The sequence below is a fragment of the Anguilla rostrata genome, chromosome 11, assembly GCF_018555375.3.
Source record: "Anguilla rostrata isolate EN2019 chromosome 11, ASM1855537v3, whole genome shotgun sequence".
NCBI classification, from domain to species: Eukaryota; Metazoa; Chordata; class Actinopteri; order Anguilliformes; family Anguillidae; genus Anguilla; species Anguilla rostrata.
This window is the reverse complement of record NC_057943.1, coordinates 37,296,188-37,320,326: the sequence shown is the minus strand read 5'-3', so window position 1 is coordinate 37,320,326 and position 24,139 is coordinate 37,296,188. Positions and strand designations below refer to the sequence as shown.

The 24,139-nt window shown below is 43.2% G+C and overlaps 1 protein-coding gene across 1 annotated transcript; it reads right to left on the bottom strand.

Moving 5' to 3' along the window:
• Window positions 1-5,429: 5,429 nt before the first annotated feature.
• Window positions 5,430-23,817, bottom strand: LOC135234833 (solute carrier family 26 member 6-like). Its single transcript, XM_064299819.1, has 19 exons — window positions 23,410-23,817; window positions 20,795-20,934; window positions 20,305-20,415; window positions 19,530-19,705; window positions 18,730-18,894; window positions 16,950-17,102; window positions 16,014-16,096; window positions 15,770-15,917; window positions 15,544-15,657; window positions 14,847-14,924; window positions 14,449-14,544; window positions 12,217-12,323; window positions 11,815-11,884; window positions 11,531-11,623; window positions 9,202-9,333; window positions 8,063-8,203; window positions 7,591-7,645; window positions 6,791-6,918; window positions 5,430-5,678 (listed from the first exon to the last, which is right to left on the bottom strand). The coding sequence occupies exons 1-19, from the start codon at window positions 23,535-23,537 to the stop codon at window positions 5,655-5,657; spliced, it is 2,142 nt and encodes a 713-aa protein (XP_064155889.1). The 5' UTR covers window positions 23,538-23,817; the 3' UTR covers window positions 5,430-5,654.
• Between the last annotated feature and the right edge of the window lie 322 nt (window positions 23,818-24,139).

The window sequence follows — 24,139 nt, the reverse complement described above, 5'->3', positions numbered from 1 at the left end:
TGTTTGCTGTTTCACACCAGTTTTGCGGATTCAAGATCTCCTTTTGAATTTAGAACTGCGTACGGCAGTCTGAGAATCGGGAAGCGCTGTTTTTCCAGTACACCGCTCGAGAGGTTACCGTTACGCGGCCTCAGCCAATCTTTGGCTTTGGTTTTGGTTCATCTCTCTGTTTGGGTTCCCTCCTGTCAGGAAGTGACTAAGGCCTGAAGCTGGAGTCCAGAGCTGAGAGTGCTTTTCTACAGAGGAAGTGAGTCTGCTGACCCTTTATTCATTTAGTTTCCCACGGCTACATACATTCACTTCCAGGTTATTCCTTTTATAGCCATTGGGTGTTCCAGCCCATATGTTCAGGGTCAAATGGGATAGGCTGTTACACCTTTTTTTCTCTTTTTTTCCCTTTACACCTGTATTGTATAGATCAGTGGATCTGTGTGGTGTGGTTACTGTGAGAAAATAGCATTGTTTCAGGTCCAGGTGTTTTAGCAGCAGGGGAAGTGTGGGAACTGTTGTTCACGAACATATTTTTCAGGTGAGTTTCAGGTGGCTTACCTCAATTGTCTACTGGTATCAATGAGAAGACTGCAGAACAGTAGAAATGTAGGAAACAATGTTGTTCTGCCTGTTGAACAGCGACAGGATAGACTACAGTACACACCCTGTTCTGTCATTTACAGTTAATCAATACTTTTATAATTCTGAAAATTGACTTCAGTATTGTTGGATGATTAAACTGAATGTAGTTGGTTCCAAAAAATACTACCTCTGCAGATGTCGTGAAAAGATTGATATACCCTTTTTCATGTTATGCAAGCATTTGATCACACACAAGAACAAGTGGGCTATATTAAAGTAACATGATGTTAAATGATGTGCTATTTATTATTATTAACTATTAAGTCAGCGTGCAAAATAAGGGTTCTAAAAGAGCAGTGTGATATTCCTATTGATACTTTACATTACAGTTACATTCAGGCAGACAGCATATGCTCTTATCCTGAGCATCTTAGATTACCTTTTACTTACAAACCATTTATACCGCTGGAAAATTACTTAAGCGATTCAGGTGAAGTACCTTACTCAAGGGAAGAACAGTAGTGCCCTACCTGGGAATAAAACACCTTATGTTTCAAACCTGGTTTCCTAACCATTATAATTTACTGCTGTATAATATAGTATAATATGCTGCCTCATATACACTAAGATTACAGTTCAAATAATTTCAGAATCTTTTGGACTTTACAATTAGGTGATCTAATATTGATCTGAGAATGAGTTACTAAATTGGACACAGGCCACTTTGACAAAACAAAATAGAGTTAAACAGTGGCGCAATTTACAGTCTGACACAAGCCAAGCCCAAGTTCTTTCATCTCCTCAGCATGTCTGTCCACCCACAAACACAGCGAGAGGCGGGAGTAATTTGCTCAGTCATTATTGCAAATTCATACCCTTGTAAGGACACAAACACAGAACTCTCCCTGCACTGTAAAATTGCAAGATACATGTTCTGTTGAATATAAAAGGTTCCCAGGTCTGGATCTGCAGTTCTCTGGATTATGACAGCGCCAGTGTCCGGGCCAGTTTCTGAAACGCGAACCACCTTTCACACTTCCTCTGGGGCTGTTTGTTACCACCTCTAAACTGACGACTGAATTGTGTGAATCGAGCTGAATTAATTGCTAGCGTTCGGTTCATGACTACACTGGTCCTTAAACTGAAACGTCCCTCACAACAGATGGCTTAGCCTAAACGCAGAGCAGAAACAGGTTTGTGTTCTTTGTTAAACTTCCTGACTGTGTGGTTTAAACACACCTGTGCAGCACGCATAGATTATTCAGCTACTTTGTTTGACAGTTCCTGAAAGTAGCTCATTCAGTTTGCTGTACCTCATTTTAGTATACTTCAAGCACACCTGGGTCACTTGTAATTGTGACTGGTCCTCGTAAATGTTACGCAGTTAATGTATATGTGTAGGTCCGATGGGGGATCAGGAGACAGGTCCCCCAGTATTTTCATATGGATTAATTGGTAGATTAGCTATTAAGCTTGTGAGACTTGACATTTGACTACACGAGACTAGGTAGTCCAGCCCCAAAGTTGAAATATTCGTGCATTCATCCATGAATTTCTTTTTTTTTTTTTTTTTTGCACATTTATTCAAAACTGCCTCTGGAGGGTCCCGTAGGAAAAGAGTGCAAAATAAACCAATTTTCATAATTAGAAACATTCAAGAGAGCTCTTTGATGTTCTGGCTCTCTCTAAACACAACAAATAAGCGCATGTCTTAAGTGTCTGAAGCTATGGTGTAGAAATACTGTAATACAAAGAAGATGTCATATGTTTTGAAAATAAGTCTTTATTGTACATTATTATTTTACCCGCTGTCTGTACGGTCTCTTCTCGAGGGCAAAATTAAACTGGAAGAACAACTGGTAATGAAGCAGCACATTCGTTTCTTTGATTTGAAATTCCGGTTTGGGTAAGCATATGCAAGACTGAATTCAGGACACTGTATACCTGGAGGCAACCAAACCAAATAAGTTATTTCATTGTATATGTAAGTTGGCAAAACTGCCTGTTGCCAAATCACACAAAAAAAAAAAACGTTTTGTCATTCCCTTCAGGAACTGGTGCCAGTGGTTTCCCTGCTTCCCCGCATGCACGTGGCTCTTCAGTATAAAAAAAGGTCTTGGCTAATGTGAAATCATGTGACACAGCTGAGAGGATTATGAACTGCCAAAGGAGTGTTAGTATCAAAGGCTCCACAAAAGTTTCAGAGATCTCAAAATGAGTGGATGCATTCATGTGCAAATGTTTAAACTTTCTCTTTGAGATGTTTCTAAAGTTACCCTAGATTCCCTCAAAGCTCGCTAAGTCTTCTAGCCCTGCGTGTCACAAACGGAGCCTTACCATTTAATAAGGACAGCCCACAGTCTACTGCAGCATGATGGGTAGGGGGTTTTAATACGACTCGTTCACACAGCATTCACACACACACACACACACACACATTCTGCTGTCTTTCAGGAAATTGTTGCAAATGTAGTGATACAAGGTGAATGTGCTCCATGTTGGGAGCTAAATAACTGGTGGTCTAGTGGTAGCCGTTTTGAAAACTGGCCTCTTGATTTTTTATTAAGATTTAGCGTGGGATTCCTTTTAGTTTGCACATTACACGTTGAGCAGCACGGTGGTGCAGTGGCACTGTCGTCGCACAGCAAGAAGGTCCTGGGTTTTAATCCGGCCTGGGCCTTTCTGTGTGGAGTTTGCATATTCTTCCCGTGTCCGTGTGGGTTTCCTCCGGGTACTCCGGTTTCCTCCCACAGTCCAAAGACATGCAGGTAGGCTAATTGGAGACTCTAAAATTGTTAATACGTATGAGCGTGTGAGTGAATGGTGTGTGTGCCCTGCAATAGATTGGCGGCCTGTCCAGGATGTATTCCTGCCTCTCGCCCAGTGCACTCTGGGATAGGCTCCAGCACCCCTCGCGACCCTGACCAGGATAAGTGCATATAGATAATGGATGGATGGACATTACATGTTTATGGTTGAAGCCCAGCATGATAGGGATCTCATTTTATGGCAGAGGAAGGATAACTTGTCCACATGGCCAGAAGGCTATGTCATTGTAATAAAATCTTTTTTTTTGGAGGACAAAAGTTTTTTTAAAAGCTTGAACTGCTTACAGAGGCCTACCTTCAGGAAAAGCCAGGTTTCTGTACCTGCCGGAGAGCTGAGCCTTTTCATTTTCTTTCTATTCTAATATCCTGGTTTTACTGCCCCACGACTACATGAGCTTGTGTTCATTTTTTGTACTTTTCACAAAACAAACTAAACCTTTAAAAGTTTGAAAAAGCAGGAAAACACCAGGCCCTTGGAATTGGGCTGAAGTCCGGGCTGGCCGGGGCCTAGGGACTGTCTGCTATGACTGGGGGGGAAGTCCACTTTATTCACTGTTTAGATTGAGGGAGCTCTACAAAAAATAGTCTTAACAAGTCTTTTAGTCTTGTAATGAGACTCAAAATTTTATTTTTTCTCTCAAGCACAAAATATTATCTTGTTTTAAGTTACTGTTTGCTTGACAAATCTTGAAATTAGTCTGTCTCGCATCATTGGCAATATTTGCATCTTTTTTAGCGAAAAAGTAATAGAAAAGGATTTCAAGTCTAAATATAAGACTAAAATACTTGTTGAGATGGACTTATTTTTTGGTTTTTGCAGTGAGGTGACTTGGTTTGGTTTTCTTGTTTTTGTTTGGCTTTCTTTTCTGGTAGCCAATTCTGAACTATACACCTCTCGGGGTCCAGAGGGGCAGTTGTAACAGAACTGTTGATATAATGTGGAATAAACAGGGACCGGCATCCTCATCCTGAGACCAGCATCACAGTCTTTCACAGGGCCCAAATGCCCAAAGCACCCAGAGAAAGAATGATTCAAGGCATTCATAGGAATTAAGCAAGCACATCAATAACATAACATCATGGTTTTATTTAAATGCACAGATTTAGAGAAGCTATTTATTCAAAATAATTACAATGAATATAAATCTTCTAATTCTCAAATGAACTAGATTCAATCAATATGAGATTTTTAAAATATGAGAATGGTTTATATATGGCTAATTCTGGAACTCGTTGATGTAATTAGTTCAAATCTATGAAAATGCTTGACATACGGATTATTCATAATAACTGTGTAAATCTGGTTATTATTCGTTTCATTCATGTTTGATTTATAAATATGCATCACATGACTTTTTATTGTTTGGCCTACATTAAAATTACTTAATCTAAATGGATGGAACTTCTACAAGCATTTAAAATGCATAAATCGTAAAGACTGGGCCTTAAATATTTTTTTGATTGTGCTTACATTCAGACTAAGCAGGATTTGAGTTTGAGCCAGAATTTTCTTTTTTTAACGGTGCAGGCAGTCGTCACGTTTTCCTCTACCTATTTACAGGATAACACTCTTAAAATATTCAAAGCCGTTGTTTACCACATTCACAATAAACCATCCAGATGCTGATCTGGACATAGGGGCATTATTGATGCATATCAAATGAGGTTTATATTGTCTCACGATGGTTCGGCAACAGAGGAGCGTACTTCACCCCTGGGCTGCTGGCTGAAGAGCCCTTCCTAGTCTACACGCTCCTTTTTTAACGTGAAGTTCCGATGAAAACCAGTCTGTTTTTAAGGTTACGTTTCAGCTGAGTGGATCAGTGGATGCAGAGTTCTACCAGAGCAGTACGTAGAGACAATCGTTACTGTGTGTATTATATGATGTGATTATTATGTAAATTCGGCCTTTCCCCATGCGCGACAGGTGTGTGGTGATAAGTAGGGACTGCAGATGATGTGTACGGAGCTGTGACTTTCAACAATAGGAACACCCCAGGCTTTACTTCAATGGGCAGAAACACCGTATTCCTTTTTAAAAACATTTATTATTTTTTAAGCAATAAATACACATCGAATACAAAATACTCAAATTTCTTTTTAGGATACTTCAAAACAATTCAAGCCGAAATAAAAATTAAAAAAAAGGCCAACTGGTCTGTGCAGTGCTGAGTTTCAGTGTTTATCCGTACATCTCCTCGTGCTGTGCTGAGTTTCAGTGTTTATCAGTTCATCTCCTCGCGTGGTAGGATTTTAGAAATAGGTTCCCTTCATTTCCTGTCAAACAGAGAGAGACGTTTGACACAATCTGATCATAATTTTGTAAATAAATCTACAGTATACATTTCCTAAACACAATTTTTTTGCGAAAATTCTTATCACATATTTTATCACCAATTTTATAATGCCCAATCACAGTGCGGTGCATAAGTGTTTGGGCAGCGACACAATTTTTGTCGTTTAGGCTCTGCACTCCAGCACTTTGGATCTGAACTAAAACAATGGATATGAAGTTAATGTGCAGACTGCCAGCTTTAATGTAAGGGTATTCACATCAGTTTTGGATAAAGCATGTAGGAACTGGAGCCTTTCTAATACCCAGTCCTCCATTTAAGTGGACCACAAGTAATTAGACGAATTAACACAAGCTTAAATACAGTCATCATAGCACAGCACATTCCCTCTTTGGGCCACCCCACCCAGCTGAAACCCTGGCCGGGCCGCTGGCCAAAGTTAACAGAGGCGTGGTCCGGATTTGTGAAGTGAAGTGGACTTGGCTGTGGATAGCTGTTACATCATGAGTATTCTACCTTATTGGACCTGTGTTTTGTAGTTGTTGCGATGACCTTCGGTGAGTACTTATTGTACGTCGCTTTAGATAAAAGCGTCCGCCAAATAAACAAATGTAAATGTAATCTGATAGCGGACCGTAGGCCCATGCATGCGCTAGAGCAGTGCCTTAAGAGGATGAGCTCCCCCGGCAGCCCCCACGGTTCTGAAAATGAATGTGAGATCCGGAGAACTCTGGCATTGTGTACGTATTACACATGTTATTAGACTGCCCTATTACACGGGTCAGGGAACCTATTGTAAGACTGTTCTGCTGACTACTACGTGTTTCTGGGCAAATAAACCTTGGGCCAGTGCCTCCGTCTTTCTGTGCTACCAACAGCATCAACGGAACAAAATATTGTACAAAAAGTATTTCATGGAAAAACAGCCAGAAATTCTGCATTGTTTCCTGTGGGAGTTGGGCCCAGTTTCTCTCTGTCTCACCTGAGTGGATGGCTGTGAGGAGGTCTCTCTGTGACTCACCTGGGAGAGGTGAGGGGAGGTCTCTCTGTGTGACTCACCTGGGACAGGTGAGGGGAGGTCTCTCTGTGACTCACCTGAGTGGTCTCTGTGGAAGCATCTCTCTGGCAGTGGAGGACAGCGTCATGCACGGTGGAGAACATGGCAGCCTTGGTCACTTTATCACTGAAGAATCCCCCTCTTTCTAAGTTTTCCACCACACAGTCTGCAAGGCAAGCCAGGAAAAGAGAGATAATAAAAGAACTGGAGACAGAAAGTGAACCTAAGAAAAAACTTAAAAAAGGCTTATAACCTCATCTTCACCCTGGCTAACCTCTACAAAGGTAGACTGAAAGATAGTTAGCTACCTTCTCAGAAACTATTACAAATCAGCAAACCTTTATGTTTCACTACACCCAAACACAAGCGATCTACAGAACACAATAGCTCATTAATTGAGTGAAACAGATTTTTCAGGGCTACTTCAGTTGTGGCAAACAAGTCACAAAATATTTATGCACAAGATTTTAACTGTTTCAAAACAGGAGGCTTGGGAATTTTCATCATGTGATGTTAAAATTGTAGAAACAAAGCTAAATTCATGTTTTCAAGCATAAAATGCTGCAGATGAATCCAAAGTAGCATAGAAGAGTAGCAGAAATAAATTAATATCCACAAAAAAAAACACAATAAGAAACTTTTTTGGCCACCAAATATCCTCAAAGAAATGACAGCATAAATCTGACTGCAAAACTAAAAAAAAAACTGTTGAAAGCCAAATGAGACACAATCAAATGAAATTACCTTGAGATACAAAGCACTATAAACACACCTAGTGCTTAACGCTGAAAACTTCACTTAACACCTGAACAGGTACACCCGCCTGATGAGTACTCACCTTGACACCCAGAAAGGAACACGGCCACGCCCACATCCCCGTAGTCACGGCAAATCTGAAACATAGCCACATCATGGTCAGAGGGCACAAGGCTATAACCACACGGCTGAACAGAAGAGCAAACAGATCAGGCCTTGGTCAAATAATTAGTTGAAACTTTGTTCCCTTTTCTTTTTTTTTTTACAACGGAACATTTCTGCAGATTGCTGACAATTTCAAAATAAACATATTTTCATGAATATTCAGAACATAATTCTTCATTCCTAGGATAGTACACTGATATTAGTAACACTGTGCGATCGTGCAACTGAATTGTTCGTTGTGGTTGGTGATTTAAAAATTTAATAATTTCAAATACGTTGGTTTTCAAACAGTTTCAAACAGGCAGATGGACAGACAGAGGAACAGTCCAACAGATACAAGTACTCGGACAGACAGACAGACAGACGGACGGACGGATGGCCTCTCTTACGTTGCGCAGTGTCTTCACTCCCACGGTATCCAGGAAGTTGACGGGGCTCAAATCCAGGATGATGGCACTCGGAAGGGCGGGGCCCGGCTGAAGCCCCTCCTCCACATTGACTTCATCTGTCTGCCCATTCTGGGGCTCCTCCTGTGAGATGGGGCATGCGTAGGAGTCACTGGACTATGTGCAATTCTGCACATTCGCAGAACAAATACATTTGTGCTGCTCTTACGTTTCTGCTTTTAAAATATTGGCATGCGCACGCTTGTCTCGCTCAGAGCATGTTGAGACAGGCCTATCCATCCATCCATGCATCCATGCATCATCATCCATACATGCATCCATCCATCCATCCATCCATCCATCATCTAACCCTCTTATTCTTGGTCAGGGTCATGAGGGGCTAGAGCGTATCTCAGTGTGCATTGGGCGAGAGGCAGGAATACACCCTGGACAGGTCACCGATCTATTGTAGGGCCCACACACCTTTCACTCACACATTCATACCTATGGGCAATTTAGACTCTCCAATTAGCCTAACTGGCATGTCTGTGGACTGGGAGGAAACCAGAGTAGAGACAGGCCTACAAATAAGAAAATAAAACTTAAACTTGGAGAAAAATATAAGGCAATTAAAAGTATATAAAGTTTACATTGCTTCAAACACTCACACACAAACACACAGGCATGCATACAAATGCACCTGTGCATATGCACAGACATACATACATAGGCACAAACACACACATGTACAGAAAAACAGACAGATGGACACCCACATATGCACATACACACATATACATACGCACACACACACACACACACATGCATATATTGTATATGCTCAGATACACACTTGCATACATTCAGACACACACATTTTAATTCTTTATTTGAGACAGCAATTAACATACAACAAATGACCCAAATTTCTCTGAGGGCTTGTAACTGCATTTCCACACCCTGTGTTATCCCTAAACGTTCACCACATTGGTGAACGCCGGCTGTTACGACAGGAGCAGCGTTAAGGCGCTGTGTCACGGCGCACAGCAGCTACACTCCGGCCGCCATTTTGAAACACGCACACATACAGACCCACACGTCCACACGCAGACCCTTCCTCATCCCCCCGTTCCTCTTTTTACCATCTCTCCTTCCTCCCTCTTGGCCTCTTTCATTTCTTTTCTTTGTCGCTTGGCCTCCCTCTTCTCTCGGCGCAGCTGCTTGGCTTGCTGCTTCTTCTTGATGGACAGAATCTTCGCGATGTCAATCCCACTCTGCAACCCCAGGGGACAAAATGTCACCATTTATATTCCTGCCATGCAACATGCTTTCAACTGCTCCCTCCTTCTGCCACATGAAAAGAAAGATACCACCCCTTACTCCTTCCAAACGAAAAGAAAGATACCACCCCTTACTCCTTCCAAACGAAAAGAAAGATACCACCCCTTACTCCTTCCAAACGAAAAGAAAGATACCACCCCTTACTCCTTCCAAACGAAAAGAAAGATACCACCCCTTACTCCTTCCAAACGAAAAGGAAGATACCACCCCTTACTCCTTCCAAATGAAAAGAAAGATACCACCCCTTACTCCTTCCAAATGAAACAAAGATACCACTCCTTACTCCTTCCAAATGAAACAAAGATACCACCCCTTACTCCATCCAAACGAAAAGAAAGATACCACCCCTTACTCCTTCCAAACGAAAAGAAAGATACCACCCCTTACTCCTTCCAAACGAAAAGATACCACTCCTTACTCCTTCCAAATAAAACAAAGATACCACTCCTTACTCCTTCCAAATGAAAAGAGACCACCCCTTACTCCTTCCAAACGGTAGGAAAGATACCACCTCTTACTCCATTCATACAATACACTACAGACCACCCTTTAATCCATCCATATATGAGCAGGATCACCCTTTACTCCTTCTATACAATACACAAAATGAACCCTTGCTCCAAAATGAACACATTACAAACCAATTCATACTCCTATCAAGCAATGTGTACATAAAATTAAACGCATAGTCAACTGTGCACAAAGCGCAACTTGTATTCCTTACGATGTCCGATTAAAAATCAACTTTAGTGTTTTTGATCACATAGATATGTGTACAGTGGGTTGTGCTTGAACGCGATGACTCACGGTTGGATGGAGCAACAAAACAAGCCTTGAAATATCTCACAGATGTGTGTGTGCACCTAGAAGCTCACAAGCAAGACTACATCTGCTCATTAACTTCCAGCTGAAACTCACTTCCAAGTACGAGATAGCATAACAAAACATAATATAACGTAACATAACATAAGATAACATAACATAATGACGAGAACAGGCCATTCAGCCCAACAATGCTCACCGTTTTGCTCACTGTTTATCTACAAACTAGATAGTATCTAGCACTGTACACAGCCTGGTCTTGAAGCCCCAGAGTTTCTGCCTCTACTAAATGACATAAGTGCATGTGACAAAAACCAGCGACCATCAATAACAACTCCTACAGAATACAGATTACATGTGTTTTAGGGCTGGAACTCCACAACACTGTCTGTAGCTGTGCTTGCACCTTTACTGATTAAAAAAACTTCTGGACCTCTCCGTCCAGACTGCTTCAAAGGACAGAGAGAACCTAAACGTCATTTAAATCAGCAAGGTTGCAAGCGCAGCAAGAGGCAATATTGCAGAGTTTATGTTTCAGTTTTTGCTTTTCTATGTTTCCAGTGCCTGTGGTCCACAAAGTCAGTGTAATGTGGTGTAATGCAACGCAGCAGAGCAGAGCATAATTTAATGCAGTTTAGAGCTGTGTAGACGAATGTAGCGTAATGCAGTGCAGTATGGTGTATTTAAATGTTATAGAGTAGTGTAATGGAAGGCAAGAGAAGGTGCATGTAAGGAATAGTGAACTGCGATATGATGTGTTACGGGATACAGCATAAACAGTTTGGTACAATTAAAAATAGCACTGAAGTAGTATAATACAGTCTAGTGTAGTGTTGTACAGTTTAATGCAGCATAATTTAGTACAGGGTAATAGTCTAGTGTAGAGTGGTGCAGTGTAATGTAGTGTGGTGTAATAGTTTAGTGTAGTGTGGTGCAGTGTAATGCAGTGTAGTGTAATAGTCTAGTGTAGTGTGGTGCAGTGTAGTGTAATAGTGTAGTGTGGTGCAGTGTAGTGTAATAGTCTAGTGTAGTGTGGTGCAGTGTAATGCAGTGTGGTGTAATTATCGAGTGTAGTGTGGAGCAGTGTAATGTAGTGTAGTGTAATAGTCTGGTGCAGTGTAATACAGTGTGATGTAATAGTCTAGTACACTGTGGAGCAGTGTAATACAGTGTGATGTAATAGTCTAGTACAGTGTGGTGCAGTGTAATGCAGTGCAGTGTAATAGTCTAGTGTAGTGTGGGGCAGTGTAATGCGGTGTAGTGTGATAGTCTAGTATAGTGTGGTGCAGTGTAATACAGTGGTCTCACCTTCTCTGCCAGGGCGTCGACATACATCTCAGCATTGGCAAAGTAGACAGTAGCCGAAGACCGGAAAATGACCAGGCCAGGTATCTGCTTCACCTGTCGGAACAAGCACCTTTTACCCAGACCTAGTTACACCTCTAATAAGACTAAAGAGAGCCCTTACCTACACCCCAGAGAAGTGTCCATTGCTGTGAAATCACTGTGTAACAGTGCAGGCCCAGTCATCACAAGCACTGAGGCGTCTGAACTGAGCCCACAGTACAGTGTGTGTGTGTCGCCATGCTTACCAGCTTGTATTCTTCCACAGGTCTGTAGATATCAGTTCCTGGGACCTGTCCAAGGATGGAGTACCGTGGCCTGAAGACAGACAGACAGCCAAGCAGATACACTAAGTACAGTTTTGCGGTATGGGAGGGAGATTTAAAATAGTGGGGGTAGATTTAGAGTAGTGGGGGTGAGATCTAGAGTAGTTTGGGGGGTAGATTCACAGTTGTGGGAGATATTTAAAGTAGTGCGGGTGAACTCTAGTGTAGTGGGGGTTAGATTTAGAGGGAGGTGTCTGATTTAGAGCAGTGGGATGAGATTTAACATAGGGGGTCAGATAGAGTATTGAGCCTTAGATGGGTGGGGTACAGTGGGGGGGTGGGGGGTGGTGAGATTTTGGGTCGGCGGTCTGGTTCTGTTCTCACAGCTGAGTCCTAAAGATGACGGTAAGCATGGAGAAGGCGATGGAGGCTGCCAGGCCCAGGTCCGGGTTGAAGAGCAAGGTCAGAATGAAGGTCATCACCCACACGATCTGCAGAGAGAGAGAGAGAGGCAAGACAGGCCTGGGTTAGAGGCTTACACCACAAATCCCTGAGTTAGAGGCATACACCAACCAATCCCTGGGTTAGAGGCTTACACCACCAAATCCCTGAGTTAGAGGCATACACCAACCAATCCCTGGGTTAGAGGCTTACACCACCAAATCCCTGGTTAGAGGACACCACCAAATCCTGAGTTAGAGGCTACACCACCAATCCCGGTTAGGGCTTACACACCAATCCCGGGTTAGAGGCTAACCACCAATCCTGGTAGAGGCTTACACCAACCAATCCTGGTTAGAGGCTTACCAACCAATCCCTGGGTTAGAGGCTTACACCACCAATCCGGGTTGAGGCTTACCCCCAATCCTGGGTTAGAGGCTTACACCAACCAATCCCTGGGTTAGAGGCTTACACCACCAAATCCCTGGGTTAGAGGCTTACACCAACCAATCCCTGGGTTAGAGGCTTACACCACCAAATCCCTGGGTTAGAGGCTTACACCACCCAATCCCTGGGTTAGAGGCTTACACCAACCAATCCCTGGGTTAGAGGCTTACACCACCAAATCCCTGGGTTAGAGGCTTACACCACCCAATCCGTGGATTAGAGGCCACAACTATCGAATATCTGGCGGCAACAGTGGCAGAATCTGCCCTACAGCGCCTTCTGTCTGCGGCCAGCCCTACAGATAGGCCAGATAGTTTAGCACCAGCCACAGATCAAGGGTTGATCTGCTGTTGGATGACGGGAGAGGGGAAAGGGTTTCCGTTTCCCATTGGCCGGTGCATGGGGCTCCTCTGCTGCCAGAGATGGCAGTGGGGGGGCTTACCTACACTGTCAAGCTAACCAGAGCCCGAGCTGAAACCATAACCTTAACCCTAAACCAAACCATAACCCTAGCTGTAACCCTAAACTGAGCCCTAGCTGTAACCCTAACCTTAACAATAACCCTAACCATAACCCTAAACTTAACCCTAGCTATAAATTTAAACCTAACCCTAGCTGTAAGCCTAACCCTATCCTTGGCTGTAAACCTAACCCTAACACTAACCCTAACCCTAGCTGTAAACCTGACCATAACCCTAGCTGCAACCCTAAACCTAACCCTAGCTGTAACCCTAACCCTAACCCTAACCCTAGCTGCGACCCTAACCCTAACCTTAGCTGTAACCCTAACCCTAGCTGCGACCCTAACCCTAACCTTAGCTGTAACCCTAACCCTCACCCTAGCTGTAACCCTGACCATAACCCTAGCTGCAAACCTAACTAGCCTGAGCATGTAACACTAGCCCAGTGCTGGGGAGCTAACCATACACTAGTTAACCCTACCATAACTGAAATCTAGCCTACCATAACACTAGCTGTAACCCTAACTGTAACCCTAACCCTAACCCTAGCTGTAACCCTAACTCTAAACCTTGCTGTAACCCTAACCCTAACCCTAGCTACAACCTGAACCCTAATCCTAGCTGTAAACCTAACCCTAAACCTAGCTGTAACCCTAACTCTAACCCTCACCCTAGCTGTAAGCCTAACCCTAACTGTAACCCTAACCCGAACCCAAGCTGCAAGCCTAACCCTAGCTGTAGCAATAACCCTAACCCTAGCTGTAACCCTAACCCTAACCCTAAGTGTAACACTAAACCTAATCCTAACCCTAGCTGTAAACCTAACCCAAACCCTAGCTGTAACCCTAACCCTAGCTGTAGCCCTAACCCTAACCCTAACTGTAACCCTAACCCTAACCTTAGCTGTAACCCTAACCCTAACCCTAGCTGTAACCCTAACTCTAGCTGTAACCCTAACCCTAACCCTAACTGTAACCCATAGTACACCAGTTAAACTACATTATAACTCTGCAGAAGCTGCAGTAATTTTTTGTAAGGGCTGTGTTGCTTTTCTCAGTGTGCTGTCTGGGATGTTTCCCTGACAAAGCCTCATTTTCATTCTTTCCCTCCTCATTACTCAATTTCTTCATCCTTCACTCATCCTCCCTACCCTTCTGTTCTCTCTTCCTGGCCCCCCAGTTTTGTCTTCACCTTACCCCTGAATCTCTCCAATCCCTTCTTGCCCCTCTACCACACCACACGCTCCACCACACGCCCACCCCCTCACCATGTCCACGCGGTTGCTCCTCCACAGCGAGCGGATGTCCATAAACTGCTTCATCATCCCATGCAGGTTCACAAATATTATGGCAGCAAGTACAGCCTGGAGGAGAACTCTGTCAGTCAGTATTTTACCATTAGATACTCAGGCTTTTTTACACACACACACACGCACGCACACACCCACACGCACACACCCACACAAACGCACACATGGACGCACGCACACACACACACACTCTCTTTCTCTCTCTCACACACACCCACACACACGCACATACACACACGCACGCACACAAATACACACTCTCTTTCTCTCTCTCTCTCTCACACACACACACACACACACACACACACACACACACACACACTCATGCACACACACACACACACACACTAAGATACCTTTGGCAGCTGCTGGAATAGCTCCCCAAGCTTTAGCAGGATGATCAGGATCACCACAGCAGAGAGACCACTTGCAACCTAAAGTGAGAGAGAGAGAGAGGGAGGAGGAGGGAAAGAGAGAGAGAGATAGAGAGAGAAGGAGGGAGAGAGAGAGAATGAAAGCTATGAGAGATGTGATTCAGGTGTGATTCAGGTGTGTGTTTGGTATGTTTTCATGATTAAAATTTTTTATTCATTCTCAGAATTATTATTATTTTTTTTCAAACTTAGGACTGCAAGATCAAAGGTGGCCAATCCAGGTCCTGGAGAGCCGCTGGGTCTGCTGGTTTCTGATGTTACTGGGCACTCAGTTGATCAATTAAAGCAGTTGATTACACAGTTCACCTGGTTTCCTTGGTCTAAAGTAGTTGTTTTATTTAAGGTAAAAACAGGATCATGGCACTTCTGAGCTAGACATAATGCATAATCCCTGTTCATATTCATCTGGGCGGTCATGGAGCACAAGCATATCTTAATATCTTAGCCTCATAATTCATGTTAAAGAGTATGTCCACTCTTTGCTGCTGAACAAAGACCACACACAAAAATTAACTCCAACAGAACCTGGTCTTATTGGAGATATACTGTCAGACATGGGCCCTGGCTGTAAATATTATGAAAAACATAAGAAAAGCTAATAATTTCAGAAAAGCTGTACCTGTGTTTTCCCTCCAGTGCTCTCCTGGACCATAGTACGGGACATGGAACAGCTGATGGCAAAGCACTGAAACATCCCCCCGACTGAGTTACTGAGGCCCAAGGCCACCAGTTCCTGCATTAGGAAGAGACCACTTTTTATACTGAACAGGGGTGGGCAGTTGCAGATACACTCATCATTGATATACAGACAAACTAGTAACACATGAAAATATAGAAACTCCCACCTGGTTGCTGTCCACTTTGTATCCGTATTTGAGAGCAAAAATTCGACCCAAGGAGATAGCAATGCCATATCCCACTACGGACAGAGCGAAAGCATCACCTATCACCTGCCCAAATATAGATGCAGCGGGCAGGACCGGCGGCTGGAGGCTGGGGAAAGAACAGGCATGTGGCGGTGAAGTTGTGTTGTTGTCTGGTGGTGGTGGTGTGTGGCCGCAGTTGTGTGGCTAAGTTCGCTGTTCTTACCCAGAGGGGATCTCTCCCACCACCTCCACACCAAACTGAGTGTCCAAATTACACTGCCAGGAGATCACTGTGGCAATGATGATCTGAGAAAAAAACACAAGGGTCAGGGTTAAGACTGGAGGTACAGGCGAGGCAGTGTTTGGGAAACTACTCTGAAAGCATAAGTACTCAAACTATGCTTACTGCGTGAACCTGACTTGATGTTCATGGCTATAGATAACTGATACTTAATGAGAATTGTATCTTATCAGACCTGTGTTCTGTAGTTGTTCCAATGACCTTAGTACAAACTTATTATATGTCACTTTGGATAAAAGTGTCTGCCAAATAAAATGAAATGTAATATAAAGTACAGAAAAGCTACCCTAAAGAGACATTAAGCTTGTGAAACTACAATTACTCAAAACATGCAGTTCAAACTACTTTAAATAAAAACTTTTACGTTATCAAAAAAATGATCATTATCATGTTCCATAGACAAGCGCATGTGAGAAATTCCTTCTTTTTACACACGGGGAGAGCCACTACACAGCTCAGCGTGGGGAACAAGCAGTGAGTAGACCATCAACAGTGGGTTGGCAGTTGACCACCAGCAACAAGTGATTCTCCCCAGTCAGCATTTGAGAGGAAAGAGAGGGGGAGGGTAGTATTTGGTCAAAGGGGTTTGGAAAAAATATATATTTTAGGGCCAAAAGTATATGGTAGTTCCTGTAGTTGACTATGCTTCAAAATGACAATAAAGTAATTTACTACAACCACTGTACAAATTTGAAATGCAGTTGAACCACCAGCAAACTTCAGCAAAATGTAATTAAACTTCTAGTTTAACTTCATATAGTTGAAATACTCCCCAACAGTGAGCTGCGGGTAGGGTCAGGGTTAGGGTTAGGTTTAGGGTTGGGGTAAAGATCCAGCTCATAATTTTGTGAGACTCACAGTTATCAGTTCAACAGGTATGGGAACAGGAAGCTTGCGAGCCAGTAGTGTGTTGACCTCCTTTGCACCAATGAGTGCAATCACTGATACAGCGCTCACCACAAGAGTCCCGATGTTAGTCTCCGGCAAGAGAGAACAAATCTCTAACACGGTCTACAGGTGGAAAGAGAGACAGAGGTGAATATGATAGCACAGCATTTGTAATTGCCACTAATTAAGCACAACTGATGATTGACAGCAGTGTTTACAAGCGACACTCACATGTTAAATTCAATTCGATTACTTACTACCGAAGACATGCTACAGTTTGTTGTGCAGGGGCATGATGGGTTTTGTTAGAAGCAGTAGGAAATTAAACGTATAACTTCTGAGAGTAGTTATACATTTAACGTAAAAATAAAGTTAAACAAAAAAATACATTTTTGATTCAACTAATTAACTAATCACAGTCTTCAATCAAGACTTCAGTAGAATCAGGTGTCTTAGTGCTGGGATAAAACAAACCCAGCACCCACACCAGCCTATCTCAGATTACATTGAACACCCCTACTTTATATGAATACATTTTCCTTTTTACTGTAGCGCTACTCAGTCCTGGTCCTGGAGACCCACAGAGTCTGCTATTTTTTGTTTTCTTAAAACTAGCAGAGTTTAAGATCAGTTAAGATCAGTGACTGATTCAGACCCAAGAAACCAGGTGACCTGAGTTAACTGCATTAATTGATCAATTGCTGTGCCACTCAAATTCAGAGTAACGACAAAAGCCAGGTCCTCGCTCCATGACCAGGAGGACCACTGGCTCAAATACACGCTTTTCATAGCATTTATACTTCAATCCATGTTCACTTTCCTTTCCAACTCTCTCCATATTAGATCAACTAATTGTTTTTTATAAATATCTCTATTAGAAACTCAGTTGTACGATTGGTCACTTGACTGTGCTGTTGGGGTGCCTATGGGGACCTGTGGAGGATAACAATTGAAATACAGACAGTACTAAACTGTGTAACACTTGCGAAGCAGTGTTTACTAAACTGTGACATTAGTGAAACATTTATGAAACGGACGGTACCGTACTTAGCCACTTACGCACCAAGGATTGCAGCGTATCCCTGCAATGAAGTAACCAATTACTTCATAGCTGCGGGCTGCGAGGTGGACAGCGAACGTAAACGCAATGCCAAGTGCGGTGACAGCGCAAGTGTGAAGATTTTTGGGAACGCGAGGTTCCAAATTCCGGAACATTAACCCAGCTTTGTCTCGGCCATATCCCTGTTTTGATAATTCACGTAGAGATCAGCACTCGTGTGCATCGTATATGACAAAAGTTAATGCGTTACAGTACACAAATGCGTTTGTAATGCTGTCACTGCTGTGGTCAATTATACACTATCTATGAAGGCATGAAGAAATACCTTGATTTGATTGGTAAAGCAACTACTGGGTAACACTTTACAACAAATGCTTAAGTTCCTGACATGAACAAACAGTGCACTAATGTATTGTATTACTACATTATTTACACCGACAGTAAGAAACCTACTTGCTCAACCTATAGCTCCAATTCCAACCTTTGCTAATGGCTTAGATAACATGACTGAATGAATGAATGAATGAATGAATGAATAGATTAGTTCATTATTTGTTCAGGTTAGTTAACGCATGAGCACATGGCAGTTAATGGAACCTCATGGTAAAGTGTCACCGACTACTTGTATTTTTGCATGGGAAATGTAGTACCCATTTTAAAACGAGGCGTTGTTTCAGACGAAGTACTCACATAGAGCAGGGAGAAGGGCCCACTGAAGCGGGTGGGGGACAGGCCGAAGGTGTACTTCAGCTGGGAGACGATCACATGGATGGCTGCTCCAGTGGTGTACCCTCGCACCAGGGGCTCCGAGAGGTAAGTCACCACAAAACCAAACTGCACCAGGCCCAGCAGTATCTATACACACACACACACAGACACACCACACAGAGATATACACAATCACACACACACACACACACACAGATATACACAATCACACACACACACACACACACACACACACACAATCACACACACACACACACATACACAATCACACACACACACACACACCACACACAGATATACACAATCACACAAACACACACACAGATATACACAATCACACACACACACACACATCACATACAACACACACACACACACACATACAGATATACATAATCACACAAACACACACACAGATATACACAATCACACACACACCACATTAGTGTCTATATTGTTTAATGTGTCAGTGTGTAATATATTAGTGTGTATTGTTTAATGTCTCAGTGTATGATATATTAGTGTGTATTGTTTAATGTCTCAGTGTGTAATATATTAGTGTGTATAGTTTAATGTGTCAGTGTGTGATATATTAGTGTGTATTGTTTAATGTCTCAGTGTGTAATATATTAGTATGTATAGTTTAATGTGTCAGTGTGTGATATATTAGTGTGTATTGTTTAATGTCTCAGTGTGTAATATATTAGTGTGTATAGTTTAATGGGTCAGTGTGTGATATATTAGTGTGTGGGTGAGTTTACCTGGAAGACGCCGGAGAGGAAGGTCACAGCAGCGGCGACTTTGACCCTCTCAGCGTCCCGGGCCACCACGTCCAGCACACTCCCATTCGTCTCGTTATTCCACAGCAGGAAGTCGGAGTCTGGAGCCAAGCGCTCCGTCACCCCGCCGATCATCACACTCATCACCGCGTAAGTACCTGTAGGAGGGTGAGCAGAGCAGTGCTCAGAGCAGCAGAGTGAAGCAGTGATCAGAGCAGCAGAGTGAAGCAGTGATCAGAGCAGCAGAGTGAAGCAGTGCTCAGAGCAGCAGTACGGAGCAGTGGTCAGAGCAGCAGAGTGAAGCAGTGCTCAGAGCAGCAGTGTGGAGCAGTGATCAGAGCAGCAGAGTGAAGCAGTGATCAGAGCAGCAGTGTGGAGCAGTGTTCAGAGCAGCAGTGTGGAGCAGTGCTCGGAGCAGTGGTCAGAGCAGCAGTGTGGAGCAGTGTTCAGAGCAGCAGTGTGGGGCAGTGTTCAGAGCAGCAGTGTGAAGCAGTGGTCAGAGCAGCAGTGTGGAGCAGTGATCAGAGCAGCAGTGTGCAGCTGTGATCAGAGCAGCAGTGTGGAGCAGTGTTCAGAGCAATGGTGTTGGGCAGTGGTCAGAGCAAAAGTACTGCAGCAGACAGACTGACATTCAGACACACACAGAAATTCAGACAGACAGACAGAAAGAGACAGACATTCAGGCCGACAGACAGTCGGACAGGCAGACAGACAGACAGGCTGACAGGCAAGCAGGGTAAGGGGCAAACAAACTCACCCACTGAGATGTGACGGGACGTCCCAAAGATGAAGTAGACCAAGATGGGGTAGAATGAGGAGTAGAGTCCAAACACAGGAGGGACCGCAGCCAGCAAAGCATACGCCATTCCTATAGACAAGAGCAGAGAAGGTACACACACGCATTTTTCATGTTATCCTCCCACATGGTTAAACAGAAATAATAAATAATATTTTAGTCCTAGGAAGACTATTGAAGAAAGAACGTAGCTATGTAATGAGAGCACTAAATTATACACTTTTCTATATACCAGGCTGTTCTACCATCTGTGTCCAAGCTGCTAAAGAGATTTAAAATACATAGTTCAGATGGTTTCAGATTACACAGAGACAGACGAAGAGAACGAGAAAAATAAAGATAGAGAGAGCGCTATGTAAGATGTGATTCATGTGTGATTTAGGTATTATTCAGGTGTTATTCAGGTGTGATTCAGGTGTTATTCAGGTGTGATTCAGGTGTGCAGACTCACCCTGAGGCAGGTGCATGATGCCCACACTGATGCCAGACACCAGGTCCCCGACAGCCCATTCTCGAAAGTTATACCGCGGCAGCCAGGAGAGAACAGGAATGCACCCCAACGCACAGCGCTTCGCTCTGGAACCTGAACACCTGCAAAACAATAACACTGAGTCTCTCTGACACTGAGACACGATGACACTCACTGTGACTGAGACTAAGAAACACTGAGACTGAGGAACACTGAGTCTGTCTGACACCGAGACACAATGACACTCACTGTGACTGAGACTAAGAAACACTGAGACTGAGAGGCACTGATATTCAGTAAGACATGGTGATGCAGACTGACACATTGACACTAAGACATAACGAGACACACTAAAACTGAGGATACTAATGCCTTGTGCACACTACACGATTTTAGCCTGGATTTTGTAGTCGCAGACTCATTTTCAAGGTCTTAAGAAAATCTCAACAAAAATCCCCAGTCTTTGCTTGACCGGTGTGCGCACCAGTGACCAACGGTCTTCTAATGTGACGTTGTCAGAGACTCACCCGATCCAGTCGTAAGCTCGTCTGCAACGCTTGCGAGAATATCAAACTGGTTTGATTTTATCTTAAGTCCTAAAACTGAGCACACTAAGACACACTGAGAATGTACAATCAAAATGGTTGTGCCGTGGGTAGCTTTGCACAAAAAATGAACCATACAACAAGAGAACATAGAGCAGCAAGAGGCGAGCAACCTGTTGCACACTGAAACCTTGATCCACAGCCTGAGACAAACTCAGGTACACTAAGACTGACACACACTGGGACAGAAGCACTTTAACTTCGTTATAAAACACCTGGGAACCACTGACCCTAAGGGGCATGTGGTCACTGTCTTTGAAGCACTTGCAGCTAATTCACAAAAGTAGTTATGCAGAGTAGGTAGTTACAAAATCAAATCAAATTATTTTGCATTGGGTGCACTTAGCAAAGGGACCCTTTAAAAAAGTCTTGACTGAAGCATCATGCATTCCACAGTTAAGATAACAATAAAAATAAAACTAAATAAAACAGTATGAGGCATGGCTAAGTGAAAATGAAGAAACAGCACAGAACATAGAAACTGAAATTTAACAGTAAATACGGGATGGCTCTACAGTCACTCTCCAAAAGAAAGGAATCCTACGGTGGCCCTGAAGAGCAATCCTCGTTCTCTCAGAACTCCCTACGCGCACACAAAAACTTTTCCATGCACACAAAACTGCGCCTCCATACAAACAAACTTCTCTGCGCACACAAAAACTTCTCCGCACACACAAAAACTCCTCCACACATACATAAACTGCTCCGCACACACAAAAACTCCTCCACACACACAAAAGCTCCTCCGCACACACACAAACTCCTCTACACACACAAAAGCTCCTCCGCACACACATAAACTCCTCCGCACACACATAAACTCCTCCGCACACACATAAACTCCTCCACATGCACAAAAAGTGCTCTGCACGTGGAATAGCCTGCTCCTTCACACACAGCGTGGAAACTGCAGATCTACACACTCTGGAAAGTATCTCTGAAAAATACTTTATGATTTTCAGCCATAGGTTTACACTGTACAGCATACATACACTACATGGCCAGAAGTATTTGGACACCTGACATCCAACATTTCATCCACATTTATGGGCATTAATATGGAGTTGGTCCACCCTTTGCTGCTATAACAACTCCACTCGTCTGGGAAGTAGTTAGGTTACATTTAGCTAAATGTTGCCATTTTGAATGTTAACGTCAGCTTTATTAGCAGACTTAGACAGCAAGTTAGCTAGATAGCCAATCACGTTACGTTTTATTCATTATTAGCAAGCTATCTAGCGAATGTTTATTGCTCGCCTCCCACCAGTAACCAACAATGCTTTCTCTCTGCAGGTGCAATTTAAATTTGTAAGACTGACATTGTGTTACATCTTTTGAATAATCTTTCAGATAATTCCGCTTGTGCACATTTACATCTTTGCAGTCATCCAGCGACGTCTGCAAGACATCCAGAAAAGCAGAGTTACAGCTTCAGTAAAATAATACAATTTAATGTTTGTTAGTTGATTGCTTGCAAGCAGTGAACATAAAACCACAAACATTCAATCTGGGTCCAGCTGAAATGTAAACGTTTGTTATATAAACGTTTGTTCCTTAAATAATCCCCCCTTGAAGTCACATTTAACAAATATGCAACGGCTCATGGGAAATCCACATTGAAGGAATGCATCCAAAGAACACATCCAAAGTTAACATAGCTGACGTTAATATTCAAAATGGCAACATGTAGCAAACGTCAGCTAATGCATGCATGCTGCACAGTGTTAACCTATGTCTGTTGCATGAATAAAATCAATTTACAAAAAAAAATATTATTCATGATTTCAAATCTGTCTCAGCGTAATTCAAAACTGGCTGCCGGTATCTGTGGAAATAATTTTTTTTTTTCAGAAACACTGATGCACACAGACAGAAACAGAGACCGCGCAGCAAAAAAGTCCAGAGTTAATTCAATCCGTTGGGACAGAAGGTTATCCCTGAGAGCTGAATGCCAGCGCGATGCAGTGAGATGCGCTCGCGGCTCGGCCTTACCGCACTGATTCCCTGACTCTTTCCTTGAGCGGCACTTTGCTGTCCGTCTTCTCTGCCACTTCTTCGACGCTCAGCTCGTCCAGCACCTCCCTCTCAATCCTATAGCCCCCGCGCCGTCGCTCCGCCATAGCTGTGTGTGTGTCTCGGCGATTTGGACACAGTTTCAGAATGGCTGCCCTGGAGTTGTGGTCACTGACAGCTACGTGGTCCTGGACAGGCACCCAAAGCTCACGAACGCATTCCCAGACACAGGTAATCAGTGAAGTATTCCAGCTAAAGGTCACAGAAACACTGAAAAACTTTGACAGACCTGCATATATAGACACCTGAGTGTCCTTATCTCAACTGATTAGATAGTGTTAGAGTCACGTCGGGCAAATACTCAATGAAGCCATTTTTGAAAGAGCTTTTTTTGCGCAATATCCCTGGTGGTCATTCCATTGGTGATGGTCTAAATGTCTGCTCCAAATTGACCTACTAGCTTGCCAGCATGGTTGCTATCTCAACCATCTTGTTAACCATCCCCAAACCAGTTTCAAACCAGCTGGACCAATTTAAAACCAGCTGGATCAGTCTAAAGCCATGTTGGAACCAAGGTGGAGTTTCCACAGTTTGAGGCAATTTGACACTTCATATTATTTTTCTTTGAAATTACTGCTAAATAATTGAAAATTGTGGGAAATAAAACAAAGTAATCATTAAAGGAATCATTGAATGCCTCAAACTGAAC